The 21,086-nt window shown below is 39.8% G+C and overlaps 1 protein-coding gene across 3 annotated transcripts; it reads right to left on the bottom strand.

Annotated features, from left to right (window-relative positions):
• Positions 1-36: 36 nt before the first annotated feature.
• On the bottom strand, positions 37-19,254 carry mocs1 (molybdenum cofactor synthesis 1). 3 transcript variants are annotated; one of them, XM_034122623.1, is made up of 11 exons: positions 19,039-19,254; positions 11,763-11,871; positions 10,178-10,345; positions 8,892-9,056; positions 7,650-7,711; positions 6,768-6,879; positions 5,891-6,003; positions 5,283-5,393; positions 4,972-5,092; positions 3,260-3,307; positions 37-3,029 (listed from the first exon to the last, which is right to left on the bottom strand). In XM_034122623.1, the coding sequence occupies exons 1-11, from the start codon at positions 19,243-19,245 to the stop codon at positions 2,035-2,037; spliced, it is 2,211 nt and encodes a 736-aa protein (XP_033978514.1). In that variant the 5' UTR covers positions 19,246-19,254; the 3' UTR covers positions 37-2,034. The 3 variants fall into 3 exon arrangements, with proteins under 3 accessions (XP_033978514.1, XP_033978506.1, XP_033978520.1); XM_034122615.1 differs by lacking the exon at positions 19,039-19,254 and adding an exon at positions 12,766-13,047; XM_034122629.1 differs by lacking the exon at positions 19,039-19,254 and adding an exon at positions 12,766-13,047 and having other exon boundaries at positions 2,812-3,029; positions 3,245-3,307.
• Between the last annotated feature and the right edge of the window lie 1,832 nt (positions 19,255-21,086).

The raw sequence follows: 21,086 nt of genomic DNA on the forward strand, positions 1-21,086 counted from the left end.
AAACCCTATGGAAATGAATCACAAATGCTTTCAACATAAGTTCTTAAATCTTTATTAATAATAGTGATGCAGTCGTTATAAGAATAATGATGATAAACATTAAAAGTGTACATTTCCTCTGAATTAATGTGTTGTAATTCCTCCCTGTCACCACTGAGGGGCAGCGACTCACTACATTACATTTAGCTGAAGCTTTTATCCAAAGCGATTTACAATAAGTGCAAAAACCATAAAGATTCAAACTCCGACCAACAAGGAAAGTGATATATTCACTTCAAGCAAGCCATATCATTGTAAGTGCTGGTGACTAAGTTACAAGGCCTACATTTACTTTTAAGTGCTTTTTTTATTGTTGTATTATCTACAGTCTGCTGATCATTCAGCCTGTACTGTATGATGCAACGTGCAGCTGAAAGTTTGTTTTGCAGTTCAAAATGAAATGAATGAAATCTACTCAGAAAATAATTCAAAATCTCTTTTGTACACTGAAGTTTTATGTGGCATTGCCAATCCCTTTCCACTATGGGCTTAGATATGTCTCATTATTTGTGTGAACATACAAATCATTTGTGTGTAAATATGTGATTTGTAAATGTAAAACACCATTCAAAAATGCATTTAAAAGATTTACAAATGTACACATTTATTTGTTCACACAAATAATGAGACATATCTAAGCCCATATGTAGGTAACTGTTGACTATTAATCAAATGCAATTATTGAACTGAAATTTAAAAAAACATTTTTGACCTGAAAAAAATTATGTTTTAAAGATAAACCCCTTTTTTCAATTGTCTTTAATTAAACCACAATGGACATCGCAGGAGAAAGATTGAAGAATACTTTGATTTCTCTAAGGAAAATAAATGTGCACAGCTTGCTTTCACTTATGGAAATAAAAAGCAGTGCAATGAAGTGAGCTGAAAGCAGAGCGAATAATACAATCAACTATTTGCCATGATACAAAAGCTATAACCTGTATAACTAGTGATGATCATACTTACATTAGAACTGACAACATGAATATGAAACATAATACATACAGGCTGCATCTGTTGTTGTGCAGGCAGTTGAATTACACATGTTGTGCTACCATCAAATCAACAAACATAATCAATGAATTTCTTTCTAGGGTAAATATAACACAACAAAAATAATGTAATCATGTAGTATAATGAATGTAATAGTGTAATCAGCCACCCAGTATACAGAAGGTGGATATTGAACCACCAGCTAAATAAAACAGTTAAGCTATAGTTATCCTCTACTGTAACAAGGTATGAGTGCACAGTCTATCCAGTGTTTACAGCATGCTGTACGAGGAAGGAAAAGAGAACCAATTCTACTTAAATGCCCAACTTGAGAGGGAATCCTTTACCAATTATCACCATAGACAAAATTATGAAAGCAACCCCCGGACCCCAAAATTCAATTATAAAGACTTTCTAGTTGCTGTTTATAAGGGTAATGTAGGAAAGCAGAGGAAAATAGACTACCGTATGTGATGTTTCACTGCCATGTCCCCAGCTGACATCAAAACATACACTCTGCACCCTGGCTTCCCTCTTTCTTGAAATCACTCAAGTTGATGTAGTTAAATAAAAGATGAATACATTCAACATGTGAATACAATAGGGTCGCCCTCAGTTTGTTCCAACAGGGAGGCCTGTGAATCTTGAGTGCCCTCTAGTGACCAACTGTTTTAAGCTCTTCACTTGCAACTGGTTGAATGTCTTACAGGAAATAAATATTAACACATATGGCACTGAAATAATTAAGATCTTCTAGTTTAAATTAAACATATACTGTTTAGATACCATGATTCATATTGTATGGGATTAGTGAGAGATCAAGTCATTTAATCTCGGTACAATGTTAGTGGAGATGAAAATCAAGCTAACTACTGGTATGTGTGTAGAACTCCATGTGATAAAAGCATATATTTTTTAATTATTACGATGGCATACATTTCATTTTTGTAGAAAAATATTACAACGCCAGTGAAGATTGATGCAGTCAGTGGAGGGACTAAGTCAGGGATGACGATGAAAGTCCCTCTTCCCTCCTGTCTTACTGACCAGTATCACATCAGTGATGATGATGTCATGGCTCACTGCCTTGCACATGTCATAGATGGTCAGCGCAGCAACGGAAACGGCTGTCAGGGCCTCCATCTCCACTCCTGTCTTGCCCGTAGTGCGACACGTTGCTGTGATGACCGCAGCGTTCTGCTGCTCGTCCAGGTCGAAGGTGACAGAGGCGTGGTCTAAGGGGAGGGGGTGGCAGAGCGGGATGAGGGCTGAGGTCTGCTTGGAAGCCATGATGCCAGACAGCTGCGCCACGGTCAAGGCGTCACCCTTAGCCAGCTGGTTATCCCGAAGCAGCCGGAAAGCAGTGGGGCCCAGGATGACGGTGGCGCGGGCTGTGGCTGTTCGACGTGTGGGAACTTTCCCCCCAACATCCACCATGTTGGCTCGGCCCTGTGTGTCTGTATGCGTTAGCTGGGCTACATCCAGCTCAGTGTTATAGACATTTGTGCCCGACTGCGTCTGATCACTCACAGATTGTCTGAGTTTGACACTGGGGTCTTTGCTGGAGCATTGATTGTGGCACAGTCTTACATTGTGTTGTTTAAGATTAATTTTGGCATTCATGAGTAATGTGCAACAAGTGGGTGTTCCTGGGGGCCTGAGTAAGTGGCTCTTCAAAGCATTATGACCCCTGGCTTGTGCGTACCTGAGACAGCCTTCATTAATGTAGCTCCTGACATTTGTGCGTGTATTTGTGTTGATATGCGACATAACACCGGTACCCCCACTCGTTAAGGTTCTAAGGCAGCAAACATGGGCTGCCTGTGTTGAAGCAGTGCAGTCTGAAAGGCAAAAAAAACCCTCTCTATTCAGGACTCTCCTGTGAGGAGCCGCTGTTGGAGAGAGGAATGTGTTGTTTGTAAAATGGGAAACTATGGGGGAAGATGTCGTTTTGTCTTCAGACTTTGGCAGAGACAAATGCCTTTCAGATGTAGTGTCTGTTGGAAAAGAGGACGTTAGTCAAGGAGACAGAGTCACCAAACACAACAAACATTCACAGTTCAGATTAAAGTGTTCTTTTGTTATAAGTTCAAATGTAAATGTTGAAATCTGTATGATATGTAGGACAGCTATAGTGGTGTAACCCATTAGTATCATCAAATCACAAATAAGTCACGACTAAGCAGAGTGTCTCCGAGAGATTTGTACGTACAGCCGTGTCACCCACCAATGAGGATCATAGGCCTGTTCTTCATCTGGGAAATATTGAACATGCCTGAGGAGACAAACAGGAAGAGATCAAAACTGAACAAATGATCCTTGATATTATGAGACTAAAGAGTGCTGCAGGGGTGACTCATTTGGAAATTGCCTTTGCGTTGTTTCCCTTGACAAAAAGCCATTATGATTTTGGGTGATTGAGAAAAAACACTATACAGGTACATGCTTTGTTCAGCAAAAATAATCTTCCCAAATGACCTTCCTCTGAAGCTCAAAGCAATGAACAGAAGTCAAAAGCTAACGTTAGGCTACAGAGAAATGTCACCAGATCTAAGTTACATGAGGAATAGTGTTTGTAGGGATACTCCGATCGCCAATTTTGGGGCCGATCGCCGGAATCAGTATCGGCCAATACCAATCGCCGATCCGATCGAGTGGAAGGAGCCTATGGAGATCTTCCATTTAAAAACTCAGTTAATGGGGCTCATTCACTGGCGCTTCCACAAACAACAACCAACATAATTATTACATTCAAATGAAGTACATTATTCAAGTTTACATTAACTTGGGATAATAACACGGGAGAAATGAGCGGAAGCGCTCTCTTTTCCTCTTTTCCTCTCTCTCTCTCCTCCTCTCTCTCTCTCCCCCTCTCTCTCTCTCTCTCTCTCTCTCTCTCCCCTCTCTCCTCCTCTCTCCTCCTCTCTCTCTCTCTCTCTCTCTCTCTCCTGACAGCCTGTCAGTCTGTCAGTATCGTCTCATGCAGCTCACTGATCCAGTAATGAGTGACCCGACAGTGAAGAATAAACATATTTATAACTAGTTTAGCTTGTTCCAAAGGTAGATAAAATAGCTAAGTGTGTTAGGTCTAAAGTGTGTGTTTCGCTCCGCTCACCGGTCCGTCACAGCGGACAGAGCTGCAGGATTTCTGCTTCACACACGTTGCATACCGCTATGTTATTGTCATTTTCGGACACCTTAAAATACTGCCAGACTAGAGAAGCCATTTTGGCGAGCTTGTTTTGCCGCGCACAGAGAAAAGTGTCATGTATTTTACGTCATGTGATCGGCTCTCCTGATCGGCCTTTATAGAGAGCACCGATCGATCGGCCGAGAGTGAATATCGGCCGATAACGATCGGCGGCCGATCGATCGGAGCATCCCTAGTGTTTGGCATGATGACGGTTAGTCTCTTTTAGCCACTTGTCAGCATTTGTTTGTTTGTTTTATTGGATGGACAATCTGCACTAATGTACATTCTCAAAATATTGAAGTGACTGTTATTTTGTATATATTGATTGTTGTGTTTTTATTTAGGTCTTAATATGTGCACAAAAATGCGTCTTTGACTGTGTATATACATACATATTCGCACAAATATTTTTATTTTCATATTTTGATATTCTATATACATTTGTTTTTATATTCAGGATTGTGGGAAACAGTATTTCGATCTCTCTGTCTGTACACACAAACTGGAAGATTGACAATAAAGTTGACTTTGACTTTGACTTGAACATTTGGGGTAAAAGTGGGGTATTTACTGACCGAATAAGTAAACGTGAACATCTCTCATAAACCACAGACCTTATTTCAGGCTAACCAAAAACCCATTGACTTTGAGACGAGTGAACCAAAAAGTGCAAAAAGGCTTTTTAGGGGTTTACACTCCACAGTGATGCGTTTACTATAAATGAACTCAAACGATCACAAGTCTACCTGCATGTTGTTTCTTCTTCCTGCCAACAGCAGCTCCAACGATTTGCAGTAGCTCTTGTTCCGATGCTCCGGAGCGCAACACATCTCTCAGAGACACCTCAGTGTTCCCAAACAAACACACCTGAGAGGAGAAAGGTAAGAAGGAGTGAAGCCAAGACATTTCAAATAGAATCAATAAAGGTTCCAAAGAAACGATGGGATCATTAACAATATGTAAATGTATAGGTTCACCAACACAAATACTGCATTACAAAATATCAATACTAAATCAGACCACATTAATACTTCTAGAAGCCCAACTGTAGCTTTACCTTCAGGTTGCCGTCTGCAGTGATACGTAAGCGGTTGCAGGAGCCGCAGAAATGGTCAGACATGGAGGTGATGAAGCCCACCTGCCCTTTGAAGCCTGGGACCTTAAATGTCTGTAACAAGACATAAATAAGGGTCAAACAATTATCCTAGAAAAAAAAATACTCTCAAATGTGGCGCATTTAATAACAAAATGATTGATTTGGCAAATTGCTTTGATAAGATGTGTCAGAAGATTTTCTCTTGTATTTCAGTTTTTCGTTGGCCAACTTCTTATAAACTAATGACTCCAGCAACACAGATGTGTGCTGAAAGATTAGAGTCAAACTAACATTCAAGTCATTTAGAACGATTCAAAGTGCCAGAAGTAAGAACAATGTCTACAGTCAATAACCTCAACAGGATTGAATGGTAATAGCATCATTGCTTTTTTTGGATACTAACTAATTGATCATCACATTATATTTCATTAAGCTGACGTGTTTATCCAAAGTCTTTAATAATGAGTGGAAGCAACCATTAGGACACAAACAGCAAGAAAGTACATTAGCTTTTAATAAGCCATAACATTTATACTTGAGAAATATTAAGTGCAGTTTGAGGTATTGACCTTGGCTGTTTCTGTGTGTCCGGTTTCAAGCCTTTCCAGGTTGGGCCACTGCTGCCTGATGTGGTCCAGCATCTCCTGGTAACTCACCATCTTCTTAAAGTTCCACTTGTTTCCTGCAGAGAGGAGAGAAGCATTGTCATGTAGATTGTAGCACAAGCTACAGCACAATTCAGCTCCTAGGCAATATAACAACCGATGTGTGTGTAGTAGTACATCAGTTAGGTTTCTGCAAGTTGAACTGAAGAGACATGTTAACAATGGGTGGTTGATTTAGGATCTGCTGATTTACAGACGAAGTTGTAGTACCACCTTTTGGCCCAAGCCCTGAGGAAGTGCGCAGGACGTTGAAACAAATTACCGCTGTGTGTAAATCAGCAGATCATTTTTTTAAACAAAATGTATTACCCACTACGAACACATGTATAGCCCTTATTTCTTCAATAGGGTGTAAAAGTTGTAAAGTGTGCTAAAAGCTGAATGCAGAGTTCTTTTACCTCTTCATTCATTTGAAAACCCAACCGTGCACGCTCTATGGGCCCGGGTACGGGTACTTTTGCTCTCGAGGGGCAGGCCAATTTGGCTTAATGTGCAATTGAGCAACATTCATAGGAATGAACGAGGTCCCCCCTCCAACGTTGTTCTCTTTATACATCCATGGTTTGGCTGCTATTTCCTGGGGTCTTGGGCTGCACTTGTTTTTTTATCTTTGTTTATTGGCAGTTTTCAAACCAGCTTGAAAGGTGCATACCGCCACCTACTGTATCTGTGCTCAGATCATATCATGCATCCCAACTTTGAATGTCTAAACTATGACTGTAATATGACTCTTCAGTTTTCAGACCTGCGTAACAAGACATTGTGGGAAAGGAGCACTCACCATCGAAGGGCATGTATTCAATGAAGCGCACATCCAGAGGCTTCTTCTCTGTCAGCGCCACAAAATCTAGCAGCTCATCCTCGTTGAGGCCTCGCATCACCACACAGTTAACCTGCAGGGGGCAACACACCAGGGTATGTGAGCCTGTTCAGATTGTTGCTTTGTTCATTAGCTTGTTTCTCTTTCTTCCATGCACAGTGCAATAGGGAACTATGGTAGGTAGCATTAGACACAGACAGCGAATCAGGGAGCAGCTCAATGACTTTCTAACCTTTGAGTGCAAGTGTTAGGATATGGATGAAATATTATATTCAGCAATATTGTTACGACACTGTGCTGCCACAGCACTTTGGCATTAAGAGTTAGTGAGAGGAAACATAGTTGAAGCATTCAAAAAAGTTATCAGATTATTAAGAGACAAGGGGTCCAAATACAACATGGTAAATGTATCACTGAAAAGAGTTCCTTATTTATGAGTATCGAGCCATATTATTTCCAAAACGTATGATTCAGTAACCATATATTTGTTTTCTGTAAATATCGTTCATATTAAATGACAAAAATAATTTAATTAAAATCACACATAAAAAAAGATTAAAACATAAAAATATGTTCTCAAACAGAGACATGAAAAGAAGGATTTAAAATGTTAAGGAAATATAAAAAATGTTACTATATTAGACATCAATCTTTTTGTTCTACATTTTTGTAAAAAAAAAATGTAGAACAAAAACACAACAAATCAAATATAAACAAGATGCAAGAAATAAGAAGATTAACATTTTGTTCTTTTTAAGACATAAAAATAATGATTTAACATAAAATTAGGCAAAATATTCATTTGTTCCAAGGTAAAACATTTTAACAACATGAACAAAATACCTTGACAGGGTTGTAGCCCATTTCGATGGCCTTATCAATGCCCTCCATGACCTTGTGGAACCCTTGAGGAAAAACATGGATAGAAATTGATGAGTGTTTAAACGCCATTCAATTATGAATAATTATATATGAACACATTCGTTTTACTGTGATATCTTGAATTTTGTGCTACGAGGCAAAGACGGAGTATGATTGGAGGGACGTTTTAAATTAAAATGTATAGAGCCATACTACAAGCACATAAACTTAAAATGGATTCATGTTCTCCAAATGTGGGCTACTTCCGCTTGGCAGAGCTTTACAACATACTTCAGCATTAACTGTTTGCTTCCTTTTCTAAGCTGTCTGAATCCATGATTGGCCAAAAAACACTGATATGTAAAATCTACATTTATTCCCTCAGAAGCAGTCGGAGCTTTTTTTTGGCAAAAGTCACACATCATTTTTCATCTGCACAAACCATGGCAGTGTCACGCTGGCTGGTAACTCCCTCTGTAAATACCACATGTGTGCTTAAGGTTAGGAGACGTAGTAGTTCACAGTAGAAGAAGAAACACTTTAATGTGCCACATCTTTCCTTATATCCTAGAGATAAGAGTTGTCAAGGAAACTGAGGACCAAACAACACAAGTCTCTTGGAGTATAATGGTAATTCTACATTGAGACATGATTCAGGCAAAGACAAAATACAACTTAACTGAAGCCACTAAGGCATACTTGAAGGGGCCCTATTATGCTTTTTGGGTTTTCTTTTTCCTGTAGAGTTCCTCTTCCACACAATCCCCCCTGCCTGACACACACTTCGTAGTTTACTGGTAGTTTACTGATGTAACATAGTGAAAACACTACGTAACAATCGCACTTCTATTGGCTACCACTCCAACACATTGTATGTGATATGCTTAGGGGACATCTCTAAGCGGTTGACAAATCACCATAGAACCGCCCAGCCAACCAATCAGAGCAGACTGGGCTCTGGTTTCAGACAGAGGGTGAAAAGAGGTGCTGCCGCACAGGCAGTATGAGCACCTTTTTGAACATTAAAGCATGGAGACGTGTCACAATAGAGGCACAAACTACAAATATGAACCTGAATATAAGCATAACAGGGCCTCTTTAAGTACAGTATCAAACACTTAATGTAATTTAAAGATGACTTTGAAGCAGGGCATCAAAAACGGTTATCTAGCTCCTATTACAGTTTCAAATCGCTTAAGCTTACACTCAAACACATTTCTGTACCTTTCCGCCTGACAATGAACTCAAATTTGGCCGGGACCAGTGTATCCAGGCTGATGTTGATCAGGTCAAGACCGATATCCTTCAGCTTAGGCAGAAGCCTGGCCAGGTTCATGCCGTTGGTTGTGACTGCAATGGTTTTCAGGCCCTCCAACTTCCTCAGTTCAGCTGTAGAGGAAGAGACACATGAGCACAAGGAAAAGGAAAAACGGAGAGAGTGAGAGTGAGATACAGAGAGAAAAACTGTATCTCTGTGTCATATATATATATATATATTATAATAACTGTAGCTTGGAAATTAACCAATTGTGCAACCCAATTTGGGGGATGTAGTCATATTAGTGTCATTGCATAAAATGGGTTGATGTCCTCTACGTCAAAGAGAGAATGATTGAATGTACATTGAGTTTTCTGCTTTTTTGCACAGTACCTCATGATCAATATGCAAGAAAGCTTTTATTAACAAAACCTTAACATTTCACTTATGTCATGATTACGGCAGGACATTAAAAAACGACTGTCATGGTCCAGTCCTAGCCTGCATTTAAAAAACTACACTATTCATCTTCAAAGAATACAGTGAGGCCATGTAAGGTCATAGTGGAGGCTTGTCACATGACACAGAGATAATTGATGATCTTTATTGGGCATGAGGAAGCCTTAGGTCTCCTTTCTACATAGTCATTGCCCATTGGTCACAACACATGTTTTGTTCACGAATGTCATGCTTTAATGTTGCGCACACAAGCGCAATTGTCAGGAACTGATCACCTTAATTACAATGGTTAATATTAAAATTAGGCTGTAAAATTATGATGGGATAATGCGTCATTAGACTAAGCACATAGCCCCCACCACAAGTATGACATGTTTCATGCTTTAATGATCAAAACGGTCTTTATTTTTCTCATACTGCCTGTGTTGCAGCACCTCTTTTCACCCTCTGTCTGAAACCAGAGCCCAGTCTGCTCTGATTGAGTGTGTGGGAAAAAAAACTCCCTCTGGAGGGAACTTTAGCAGTTTAGCCTTTGACAATTTAGATGGACAAAAACCTATACAACACACTACAGAAAGTGAGACCCCAAAAAGCATAATAACTTTATTTTGTCTTAAATATATATATATGTGAGCTGGTATTGTCTCATCTCATCATACTGTCGTGTTCTTTATGTGCATCTCTGGCCTGTACCAAATAAAATAAAATAATAATAATAATTGATATGTCCTGGTTTAATGCACCCTTCCATGAGATGAAATAACAAGACTCTTTCAACTCAATTTCTCCGTACCGATGATATCCAGGATATCAGGTCTGATGAGGGGCTCTCCTCCAGTGAGGCGGATTTTCTCCACCCCCTCCTGGACGAAGAGGCGAGCCAGGGTCAGAATCTCTGAGGTGGACAGCAGCTGGCCGCGTGGTGTAAGCTTCACCCCCTCCTCCGGCATGCAGTACTGACCTGAAGATAGAGAGTAGGTGAAATGGTACAAAATTATGTAATTTGCCACTCAATATATGCTTTATCCTGAATAATTACTGGTTTACATATCGTCTGGTAGACACGTAAAGTCAAGGAGAAAGTACAGCAAAGGTGGATCCATAACAATATACTAAAGACTTAACCAGTTAAGTGTCCTTTTTCTGGAATTTTCTTGTAGCTTACGTTTATTTCCGAAGAATGCTTTCACTACTCAAATCAATAAACCTTTGATAAATGTTTACATTACATTTCATTCAGCAGACCCTTTTAACCCAAAAAAAAACATACAATAAGTGCAAAAACGTTGAAGATACAAAAGAAAGCAAGAACCCTGTAGGGCTGAACCCGAATATCCGAATATCCGGTCGTTGGCCTACTATTTTTTTTTCTAAATGTAATATATACAATCTGATCGATATGGACATAAACGTGAGTGAAGTCTAATCTGACGGGAGAGAGAGATCAGCTGCTGCTGACGAGTCGACATGCAGCTCTGCATAATCACCTGCAGCGGTGAGCGGAGCAAAACACACACTTCAGGTTAGAAAATCACACTTAGCTATTTTAATTACCTCTCAATCTACCTAAACTAGTTATAGATATGTTTAGTTTTACTGTCGGGTCACTCATTACTGGATCAGCGAGCTGCATGAGATACTGGCGGGCTGTCAGGAGAGGGAGAGAGGACTCCGTTTATTATTCCTGTGTTATTATAAGTTACTGTACACTTTTGAATAATGTAGTTAATCTACTATAATTAGTTTGTTTAATATCGAATCATATCAATTTGTTTTAAAGCTCAATAAATAACAAAGAAGACCTTTGACCGGCACTTTTCTCATTTTGTCCGGAAGAAGACCTTTGACCGGCACTTTTCTCATTTTGTCCGGAAGATTTAAACTTTAACGGACATGTTGACCGGCAAAAAGAAAATCTGACCGAAACTTTGGGCATAACAACTATGAAAAGTCACCTGAATTCTGTAAGTAGTAGCTTAGCTTAGTTGTTGTCCAGTTGCCATGATGAAGCTGCTTTATCCGCAGTTTCAACAGTAACGTTACACATGATAAAAACGTGCACAATGAATATTCGCTGCTGATTACTACCACCTTAATCTTCCTAAGCTACTGTAAACCTCTCAAAGTACAGAAGTGAGCATTTTCTTCTTTTTCTGGTATTATTAGGCAAAGGGCATTTCAATTCACAAATGAAAATTAATATCCTGTTGTTTTAATCCTCTTTCCAGATCATTTTTATTACACTTTTACCCAGCAGTAGGAGCTGTGATGTTAATGGTAAGTTAGTGGTTAAAGTGGTTTCTTCAAGTAGCGGAATAAACAGCATCCGGGATAAACTAAAAGAACATATTTTAAAGTCACAATGAGACTCTACTCACAACGCAGGTTGCATTTCTCAGTCAGGGAGATGCGCAGGTAGTTGTGCCTCCTGCCAAAGTTGTCAGTCAGGAACGCCGAAAAGGGTAGTATGCTGTCGTCACTTAGACTCTGATGGGGATAAAGGAAAAACACGACAATGGTACTGTGAAATGAAACTGTTACAAAGAAAAATAAGGTAATAGCATTGGGATGTCTTTTTGTTTAGCAAACCTAAATCTGCGGGACTTCTTCTGTTTACACACATTTATTTTGTCATACTTCACGTCTTGTTGAGGAACAAATCACAAAAAAAGGCGTTGAGTTGCCCCTACCCAAAGTAGAAAAAAGCTTGTTTTTTGTAATGGATGGTTGTACAAAAATAACTTACTAAAATGATTTTATTTTTGATGTTTGGATCCTACCAAACATCAGGGGTCCGCCTTATCGCCATCTCTGGATATAATGATCAGAATGTCACCAAAATGTGACCAGATAGAGAGAGCCCCTTAGTTCCTCTACTGGTCTTGATGAACAATATTTGGTCTCTAAGTCTAAGGTTGAATCAGTGGCTATAAACCAGAAAAAAGTCATAACCCCAGGAGCATATTATTGGGGAAATGCAAGAATATCCTGAAGCTTTAAAAAAACATGTTAGTCACCCTGACTTTAGCTAGCTCCTGACCTTTGACTGTCAGCAGTGGGCCACTGTTATGCAAGAAGTGATCAGAAAAAGAGGAAGCAAACACATTGTCTGCATATGAAGAAAACACATTTAAGTTAATCACATGATGAAGCCAGATAGGCCACTGAATATGCATGCACCCAAAAGTATCCTGAAGCTTATAGTTTAAATCCTTAAATCATTCACCCTGTCACTGATAGTAGTCAAATAAAATAGCTTAACAATTAACTTCATGAAGAAATATGCACAGTTTTTTCTAAATGAACTGGTGTCATAATGATGATAACTAAGACAGTCACACTAAAAGGACCGAGTTTAAGTCGTACACAGTATTAGGTTACCTGTTTTGTCCGGGCTTTCACAGAAGAATCAAAGTTGGCAGCAGATGAAGTCGAGTCTCCAAGTTCAAGAGCGTTTTCCTTGTGCGTAGCACCGGAATACAGTCGCTGAATTTTCCCATTTACACACTGGATAAAGAGTTTTCTGAAATGTTTTGAACTCCTCTGTCTGTCAAACAAGCGGCAGCACATGCTGGCGTGAGAAGTCATAGCTCTGAGGTTTTCTGTGGTTGTTTTCGGCACTCTGAGCTCCTCTGCTGCAGTAAAACATGTCAGTCGACCTGAAGTCTGGGAGGGGAGTATCAAGGGCGGGGCCACGTCAGCCAATCGGGCCAGCCTACGTAAGTGCTGGTGCACGCTGGGTAGTGTAGTCCGGGGGAAACATAAAAGACTGGAGTCAGTCAATGTTTATAGATTCTGTTAAAAGGCCACATTTAATCTCTTATCATATGACGACATGCACAAAGAAATAGTCTACATCAATATGCAAATATTCTATTAAGTACAAGCCATGCTTTGAAAATGTTACTTACTTAATAAAAGTAGCCTACAAAAGTAGGTCAAATTAGCATCAACATAAGGTCTATATACAGTCTATGGTCTACAGTAGGTAAATGTTTTCTTTATTATGCAGAAAGACACATTTCAGGAAAAGTGTATATTCTATTGTTATTATTCTTAAAGTCTTAATTAATTAAAATGTAAATGACTGATGTTGCATATTGTAAAGGTTAGGTTTATTTTGTATAATCTTCTGTTTGTAATAAGTTCACCAAAGAAGGCAAGGCAAGGCAAGGCAAGGCAAGTTTATTTATATAGCACCTTTCAACACAAGGCAATTCAAAGTGCTTTACAAAAATGGAAGACATTATGAAAATGGCATTTAAAATCAGTCATTAAAAAGAAAAGATAATAAAAGAAACATTAAAAGAAAAAATACATGGATAAAAGTTAAAAGTTACAGTGCAGTTTAAGATGTGAATAGTTCAATTAAAAGCAGCGGCAAAAAGAAAAGTCTTCAGCCTGGATTTAAAAGTAGTAAGAGTTGCAGCGGACCTGCAGGTTTCTGGGAGTTTGTTCCAGATATTTGGAGCATAATAACTGAATGCTGCTTCTCCATGTTTAGTTCTGACTCTGGGGACAGAAAGCTGACCAGTCCCTGAAGACCTGAGAGATCTGGATGGTTCATAATTTAGCAGTAGGTCAGACATGTATTTTGGGCCTAAACCATTCAAAGCTTTATAAACCAGCAGCAGTATTTTTGAAATCTATTCTTTGACACACAGGAAGCCAGTGTAAGGACTTCAGAACAGGAGTGATGTGATCCACTTTCTTAGTGTTAGTGAGGACTCGAGCAGCGGCGTTCTGAATTAGCTGCAGCTTTCTAATAGATTTTTTAGTAAGACCTGTAAAGACACCATTACAGTAGTCGAGTCTACTGAAGATAAAAGCATGGACAAGTTTTTCCAAATCCTGCTGTGACATTAGTCTTTTAATCCTAGATATGTTCTTTAGGTGATAGTAGGCTGATTTAGTAACTGTTTTAATGTGACTGTTGAAACTCAGGTCAGAGTCCATGACTACACCTAGATTTCTGGCTTTATCTGTTGTTTTGAACATTGCAGACTGAAGCTCAGCGCTAACTTTTATACGTTCTGCCTTGGCTCCAAAAACCATTACCTCAGTTTTATCTTTGTTTAATTGGAGAAAGTTCTGACACATCCAGTCATTGATTTGTTCAATGCACTTACTCAGTGTTTGAATTGGAGCATAATCTCCTGGTGAAATTGTTACGTAAATTTGTGTGTCATCCGCATAGCTATGGTAACTTATTTTGTTGTTTTTCATTATCTGAGCCAGTGGTAGCATGTAGATGTTAAAGAGAAGAGGCCCCAAGATGGAGCCTTGAGGTACCCCACATGTCATATTTGTCAACTCAGATGTGTATTTACCTATAGAAACAAAGTTTTTTCTGTCCTTTAAGTAGGACTCAAACCAATTTAGAACTGTTGCCGAAAGTCCCACCCAGTTTTCTAGTCGGTCTAGTAATATGTTGTGGTCAACAGTATCAAACGCAGCACTGAGATCTAATAATACTAACACTGAAGTTCTGCCACTGTCTGTGTTTAAGTGGATGTCATTGAAGACCTTTACAAGAGCAGTCTCAGTGCTGTGGTTTGGACAAAATCCTGACTGGAACACATCCAAACAGTTATTTAAATGCAAGAAGTTACTCAACTGTTGAAATACAACTTTTTCAATGATTTTACCTAGAAATGGCAGGTTTGATATGGGCCTGTAATTGTTCATTACTGAAGCATTCTAGATTATTCTTTTTTAAGAGCGGTTTAATGACTGCAGTTTTCAGGGCCTCTGGAAAAATACCTGAGTGAAGAGATGTGTTTACTATATGAAGTAGATCTGAGGCCATGCAAGGAAAAACATCTTTGAAAAATCCTGTTGGAATAATATCAAGGCAGCAGGAGGAGGATTTCAGAAGTTGAATAATGTCCTCTAAGTTTTTACCATTAATCTGATGGAATTGTGTCATGGTGTTTGAATTGATATTAGGTGGACATAGGGACAACACATTTGCTGTACCTGATGCAGAGGCACTGACTGCTTGTCTAATTTTCTGAATTTTGTCAGTGAAGAAGGAGGCAAAATCATTGCACGCCCTGGTGGATAGAAATTCAGAGGCTACTGACACTGGGGGGTTAGTTAGTCTGTCGACGGTAGCAAACAAGGCACGTGCGTTGTTTTTGTTTTTGGTAATGATGTCAGAGAAGAAAGACTGTCGTGCGTTTTTCAATTCCAAATTATAAAGGCCAAGTCTCTCTTTATAGATTTCAAAGTGAACCTGGAGATTTGTTTTTCGCCACCTACGTTCAGCTTTTCGACACTCTCTTTTTTCTGTTCTCACGGTCATGGCCTTTCTCCATGGAGATATTTTCTTGCCAATCACTTCCTTAAGAAGCATAAAGTATACTCTTTATCTATATTAATAGATTATAATTAATTGTTTTATATGTTTCATTAATAATACAACAATCTGTTAATTAACTTGAATTTACAGTGACGGAGTAAAAAGGACAATATTTATCTCTGAAATAGTAGAAGCATGCACAGTACACGTGATCACTATTACAAATAGCTCAGCATCAGAGCGCAGACCTCATTCAAACATAGAATCACTTATGGATAAGAAGAAATATTCTTATTATATGTGTAGGCGCATGCTCTGCGTAGGGAAGTTATCTGCTAACTACACATATATTAAAGTTTTTTTTTTTTTTTTCAGAGCCCTGTTTGTACCTTTTATTATTCGCCCACAGGCAAACATGTGATGATGTGATTTCAATATCACATGACCCATTCATGATAATTAGCCCGGTCACATGATAGCAACTGAACCATGACACCTGAGCAAACTCTATTTGCTGGTAAAGACCAAGAAATGTATTGGCAGCCAGTAGGTTTTTTTGTCAAGCCAGCCACAATATCCAAGCTTCAATGTTACTCCATGTTACTCCATGAACGGCATGTGCAAAAGTCATAACTCCAGGAGCATATTATTGGGGAAATGCATATCCTGAAGCTTTAAAAAACATGTTAGTCACCCTGACTTTGTAGCTAGCTCCTGACCTTTGACTGTCAGCAGTGGGCCACTGTTATACAAGAAGTGATCAGAAAAAGAGGAAGCAAACACATTGTCTGCATATGAAGAAGACACATTTAAGTTAATCACATGATGAAGCCAGATAGGCTACTGAATATGCATGCACCCAAAAGTATCCTGAAGCTTATAGTTGAAATCCTTAAAGGGCCCATGTCATGGCCATTTCCACTGATCATAATTACATTGTTGAGGTATACTAAAATAGATTTATACTGTGCAATTTTCCAAACTCACATTGGTTTCGCATACAGCATCTCTGTCAAGCATGTGTATTCAGCAGTATTCACTTTCTCCACTAAACGACTCGTTGGAGCTCTTGCCCCCCCCTCCCTGTGAGCCTAGTGTGCTCCGATTGGTCAGCTCGGCCACTCTGTTCTGATTAGTCAACCACCAGAGAGGCTGCGCCCATGTCTCAGTGCTTTTCCCGGCTGCTCTCAGCGGAACATCAGTCTTATCATGGCGTCGGTACAGCCGTATATTTTATATACATATATATTTTTAACTGTTGTTATAGAAGAGTGTGACGGCCCCAGGGCCTTTGTCTTACGATGGGGTGGAGCTGAAGAGGCTAATCAGCGCGATCACGGACACCTCCGGAGCCGAGGTGCTATTAAGCCCAGCTGCCCGGAGTCACACGACGGCCCCTGTCTCTCTCCAAAGCGGCTGCAGGAAGACTAACTCTGCGATCCTCTCAACCACCTATCTCTGCATTTACCACAATAAATGTGCCGTGGTTTTGTAAACTCGTGTATGTCTCCTTGTCTTTCCGTTGTGGCCTACGAGCCGCTCATAACAAAGAGTAAGTTATTTTTACCCGTTATAAACTACTACTGTTTGATGAGAAATCAAATCATGGTTTGCTATATATGAATGATATGTTATAGGTGCAAATAATTCAGGGAAGAAAGGATAGGCCTACTAAGTATTTCCATTAAACTTTATTTTTAGAAATGTACAAAATGAACGTAAATATACATATATTGTTGTCGGCATCTTGCCTATAGCAGCCGGGGCTTTTTGAGACGATGCCTCAGTGTGGTCGTCCAGTCATGTATTGTCCGGCAGGATCTGTCTGGACGAAATAAAATGCAAATCACAAAATATTAGAGAAACTTAGTTGTTTTAGATTCGTTAGTAGTAGTTGTGGTAGGAGTGTGGATATATCTAATGAACAGCTTGCCTGCTAATATGCTAACCTAGCTTTGTTTACCTTGGTAGCTAACACGATATGAACGTTAGCTTGGAGGAACGGAGTGTAATAAAACTACTATGAACAAAAGTTAGTGGTTCATATTAGGCTAGCAATAACGTGTTTATAATTGCATTATTCTACGGGTAGTCTGCTACGTTCGGTCATACAATGTTTCCCGCTAGCATGTATAGCTAGCCTCGTTAGCTATACATGCATAGCTAGCCTCGTTAGCTATACATGTACTGTCACAATGTACGGTAAATCACCCGGAGTATACTGTATGAGTATTCCGTGTGTGTGACTGCAGACATTCTCCTGCCATGACAAACATGTAAGGCCATCTGCTGACATTGTAGTTGATATATTTAAACTCTAGCAACTTAGTTAGCACAGTTAGCACTGGCTTAGCAGTCCGAAACATGTTTACACATTTAAACAGTCGTGGTAGCTACCTTGTTTGATAAATACACAAATAACAATGCAAACTTACAGGTTGTGTACCCGGATCTTCCCCTGCTCCAAACGGTCCAAACAAGCTGTGCATATCCGGCCTCAAACTGGGCAATGTTTTGGAAGCTTTCGTCTGTGAAATGCCAGTTCTTCGAACCTCTGGAGGAACACGCCGCTGCTGGTGTGGCCATAGCTCTTCGGGATTGGTCCATTTCGTTCCGGGTACCGCATGACATCAGGCGGTACCCGGAACTAAATGGAAGACTCAAATGGGCAGTGACGTATCTCCAACGAGGCGTTTTGGGGAGGTATTTTCTGTGTTAGAGTTTTACTCGCTACAGGGTGTACTTTGAGGGTTTTGACTCTGCACACCGTTTACATGCATAAAAACCTTCATAACACACAAGGGGACGGGTAATAACCGGAAAAGCATGACATGGGAGCTTTAAGTCATTCACCCTGTCACTGATAGTACAGTCAAATAAAATAGCTTAACAATTAACTTCATGAAGAAATATGCACAGTTTTTTCTAAATAAACTGGTGTCATAATGCTTTTAGCTGGGACACAACTCATTTGACAACACTTGGGTAGGTATTAACTTGCTGGTTTAACATTTAGTTCTTATAAGAGTTAGGCAGTTTAACCTTAAAGGGCCCCTAACTGGACATTGGCTCTGGCTACATTACAAACTGACACCCTGCTTCTTTGGTGAACTTATTACAAACAGAAGATTATACAAAATAAACCTAACCTTTACAATATGCAACATCAGTCATTTACATTTTAATTAATTAAGACTTTAAGAATAATAACAATAGAATATACACTTTTCCTGAAATGTGTCTTTCTGCATAATAAAGAAAACCGACTCATAAACTAACATAAGCTGATAACCAACTAAGACAGTCACACTAAAAGGACCGAGTTTAAGTCGTACACAGTATTAGGTTACCTGTTTTGTCCGGGCTTTCACAGAAGAAGCAAAGTTGGCAGCAGATGAAGTCGAGTCTCCAAGTTCAAGAGCGTTTTCCTTGTGCATAGCACCGGAATACAGTCGCTGAATGTTCCCATTTACACACTGGATAAAGAGTTTTCTGAAATGTTTTGAACTCCTCTGTCTGTCAAACAAGCGGCAGCACATGCTAGTGTGAGCAGTCATAGCTCTGAGGTTTTCTGTGGTTGTTTTCGGCACTCTGAGCTCCTCTGCTGCAGTAAAACATGTTAGTCGACCTGAAGTGACCATGTGCATATGCTCAAAGATAAAAAAAACAAATATTGTTACTTACACACGATTTGGGCTTTTCCGAAATATTTTTTGACATTTTACAACTGAAACAAACTGGGAAATCAATCACATTTTCACAGCAACCTACTGGCATGGACACAAAACAACCCAATTCATTAATTATCTAAATATATATAAAAATAAATATGAAATCACAAGTAATCAATATTATTATTATCCCAGACGAGGTGGCGAGATCGCCGGGATCCCCGTGGATTGTTGTCGTAACCGGCAGGCGGCGCAGACGGCGGATGGAGAGGAAGCAAAAACGGGGCTGCAGGTCCGGCCTCCTGTTGAGGCTTAGGAAGCAGCCACACAAACCTCCCCTGCCCAGCATATACCTCACCAACGCCAGGTCCATCGTACACAAAACGCACGATCTGGAACTACAACTTTCCGGAAACAGCTACATTGGGGAATGCTGTGTCCTGATAATCACAGAGACCAGAGGCCTGTACTAAGAAGCCGGATTTTCGCTTAGCCGGCTAACTTCAGGGAAAACTCGGGCTTTCCGGTCCTACGACGCTGGTTCTCTTTTTAGCGGGCTAGATCTCCATGGTAACTTATGCTGAGCGGCTAACCTCCTCGGGAGGAGGTTAGGTTGCAGGCTAAGAGATCAACTCAGTGAAAGCACCGCCTGCTGACCAATCAGAGCTCCGTGTGTGGAGTTTAAAGCTATCAAGTCATATTACAGGATAGAGGAAATACAGAAAAACTGCCGTTGCAGGAAAGACGGCCGGCCAAAATCAACTGACTGTGTGAACGTGAAAATGAATAGAATATCACCTCCCATCTTCAGAGCAATCTGACTATTATAACATTAGCGTTAAGAAAGCTTACTTAAATATCTGCCACAACATAAGTAACCGGATCAAAGTAACATTAAGTACAGTCCGCGGCACTGTGAGTGCAGACGTCGATGTGTCCCATTATCATTCATATCATATCACATCATAATGTATCATATATTTCCTTATTTGCTTCTTGAGCCGTATCTGGCCGTGCAACACTCACAGTGTCACATACTGTATGCAGAAGTATTATTTTAAGCAACACATTAAAGGTGGGGTAGGTAAGTTTGAGAAACCGGCTCGAGATACACTTTTTGTTATATTCCATGGAATGCTCTTAACATCCCGATAGCAATGAATATCTTAAGTGCTTTGACAAAAAATCCATTAAAAAATGTCATCTGTGGCCGTAGTACTGTAAAAAGCACGACCAATCATTTTTAGCCGGCCCGGCTAAAATAACTGGATGGCCTACCTGCCTGTCAGCCTTCCATCTGTGCACAAACTTATCTCGTGCCCTCATTGGTCATGTGCGCGTTCGTGTGTGTTGGAGGAGGGGCTCTGTAAGGAAGTGGCAGATTTTTTCCGGCTGTGTATTTTCAAATTCTAGCGCACTCGAGCTGGTTTCTCCAAAATTACCTACCCCACCTTTAAGTTGATGAAACACTCGAGTCAAATGTAATTAAAGTCAGATCCACTCGTGTCTTGGACGGGGCAGTGATATCATAAACCTGTTAATGTACGCATTCAAACGCTTTTTCTTTTACCAGCTGTATTCACCTTGCAGGTGCAGCTATGTGGCTTTCATCCTGGATAAAGTGTTTAAGTCATGGATGTTTAAAGTTTAACTTCTTCATATTTGACTAATATTAAAGTTCACTTTTCATTCAGGAAGTATGACGCTGCGCTGTCAGTACGCTTGTC

Source organism: Trematomus bernacchii, unplaced genomic scaffold (genome assembly GCF_902827165.1).
Source record: "Trematomus bernacchii unplaced genomic scaffold, fTreBer1.1, whole genome shotgun sequence".
Taxonomy (NCBI): domain Eukaryota; kingdom Metazoa; phylum Chordata; class Actinopteri; order Perciformes; family Nototheniidae; genus Trematomus; species Trematomus bernacchii.

Excerpts from the sequence above, each read along its gene's own strand:
- mocs1 (XM_034122623.1), bottom strand. The coding sequence starts at position 19,245 with ATGACTGCTCACACTAGCATGTGCTGCCGCTTGTTTGACAGACAGAGG. Across the intron at positions 7,712-8,891 it reads GTTCATTGTCAGGCGGAAAG|GGTTCCACAAGGTCATGGAG; the intron begins GTACAGAAATGT and ends TTTTTCCTCAAG. Across the intron at positions 6,880-7,649 it reads TGGGCTACAACCCTGTCAAG|GTTAACTGTGTGGTGATGCG; the intron begins GTATTTTGTTCA and ends TGCCCCCTGCAG.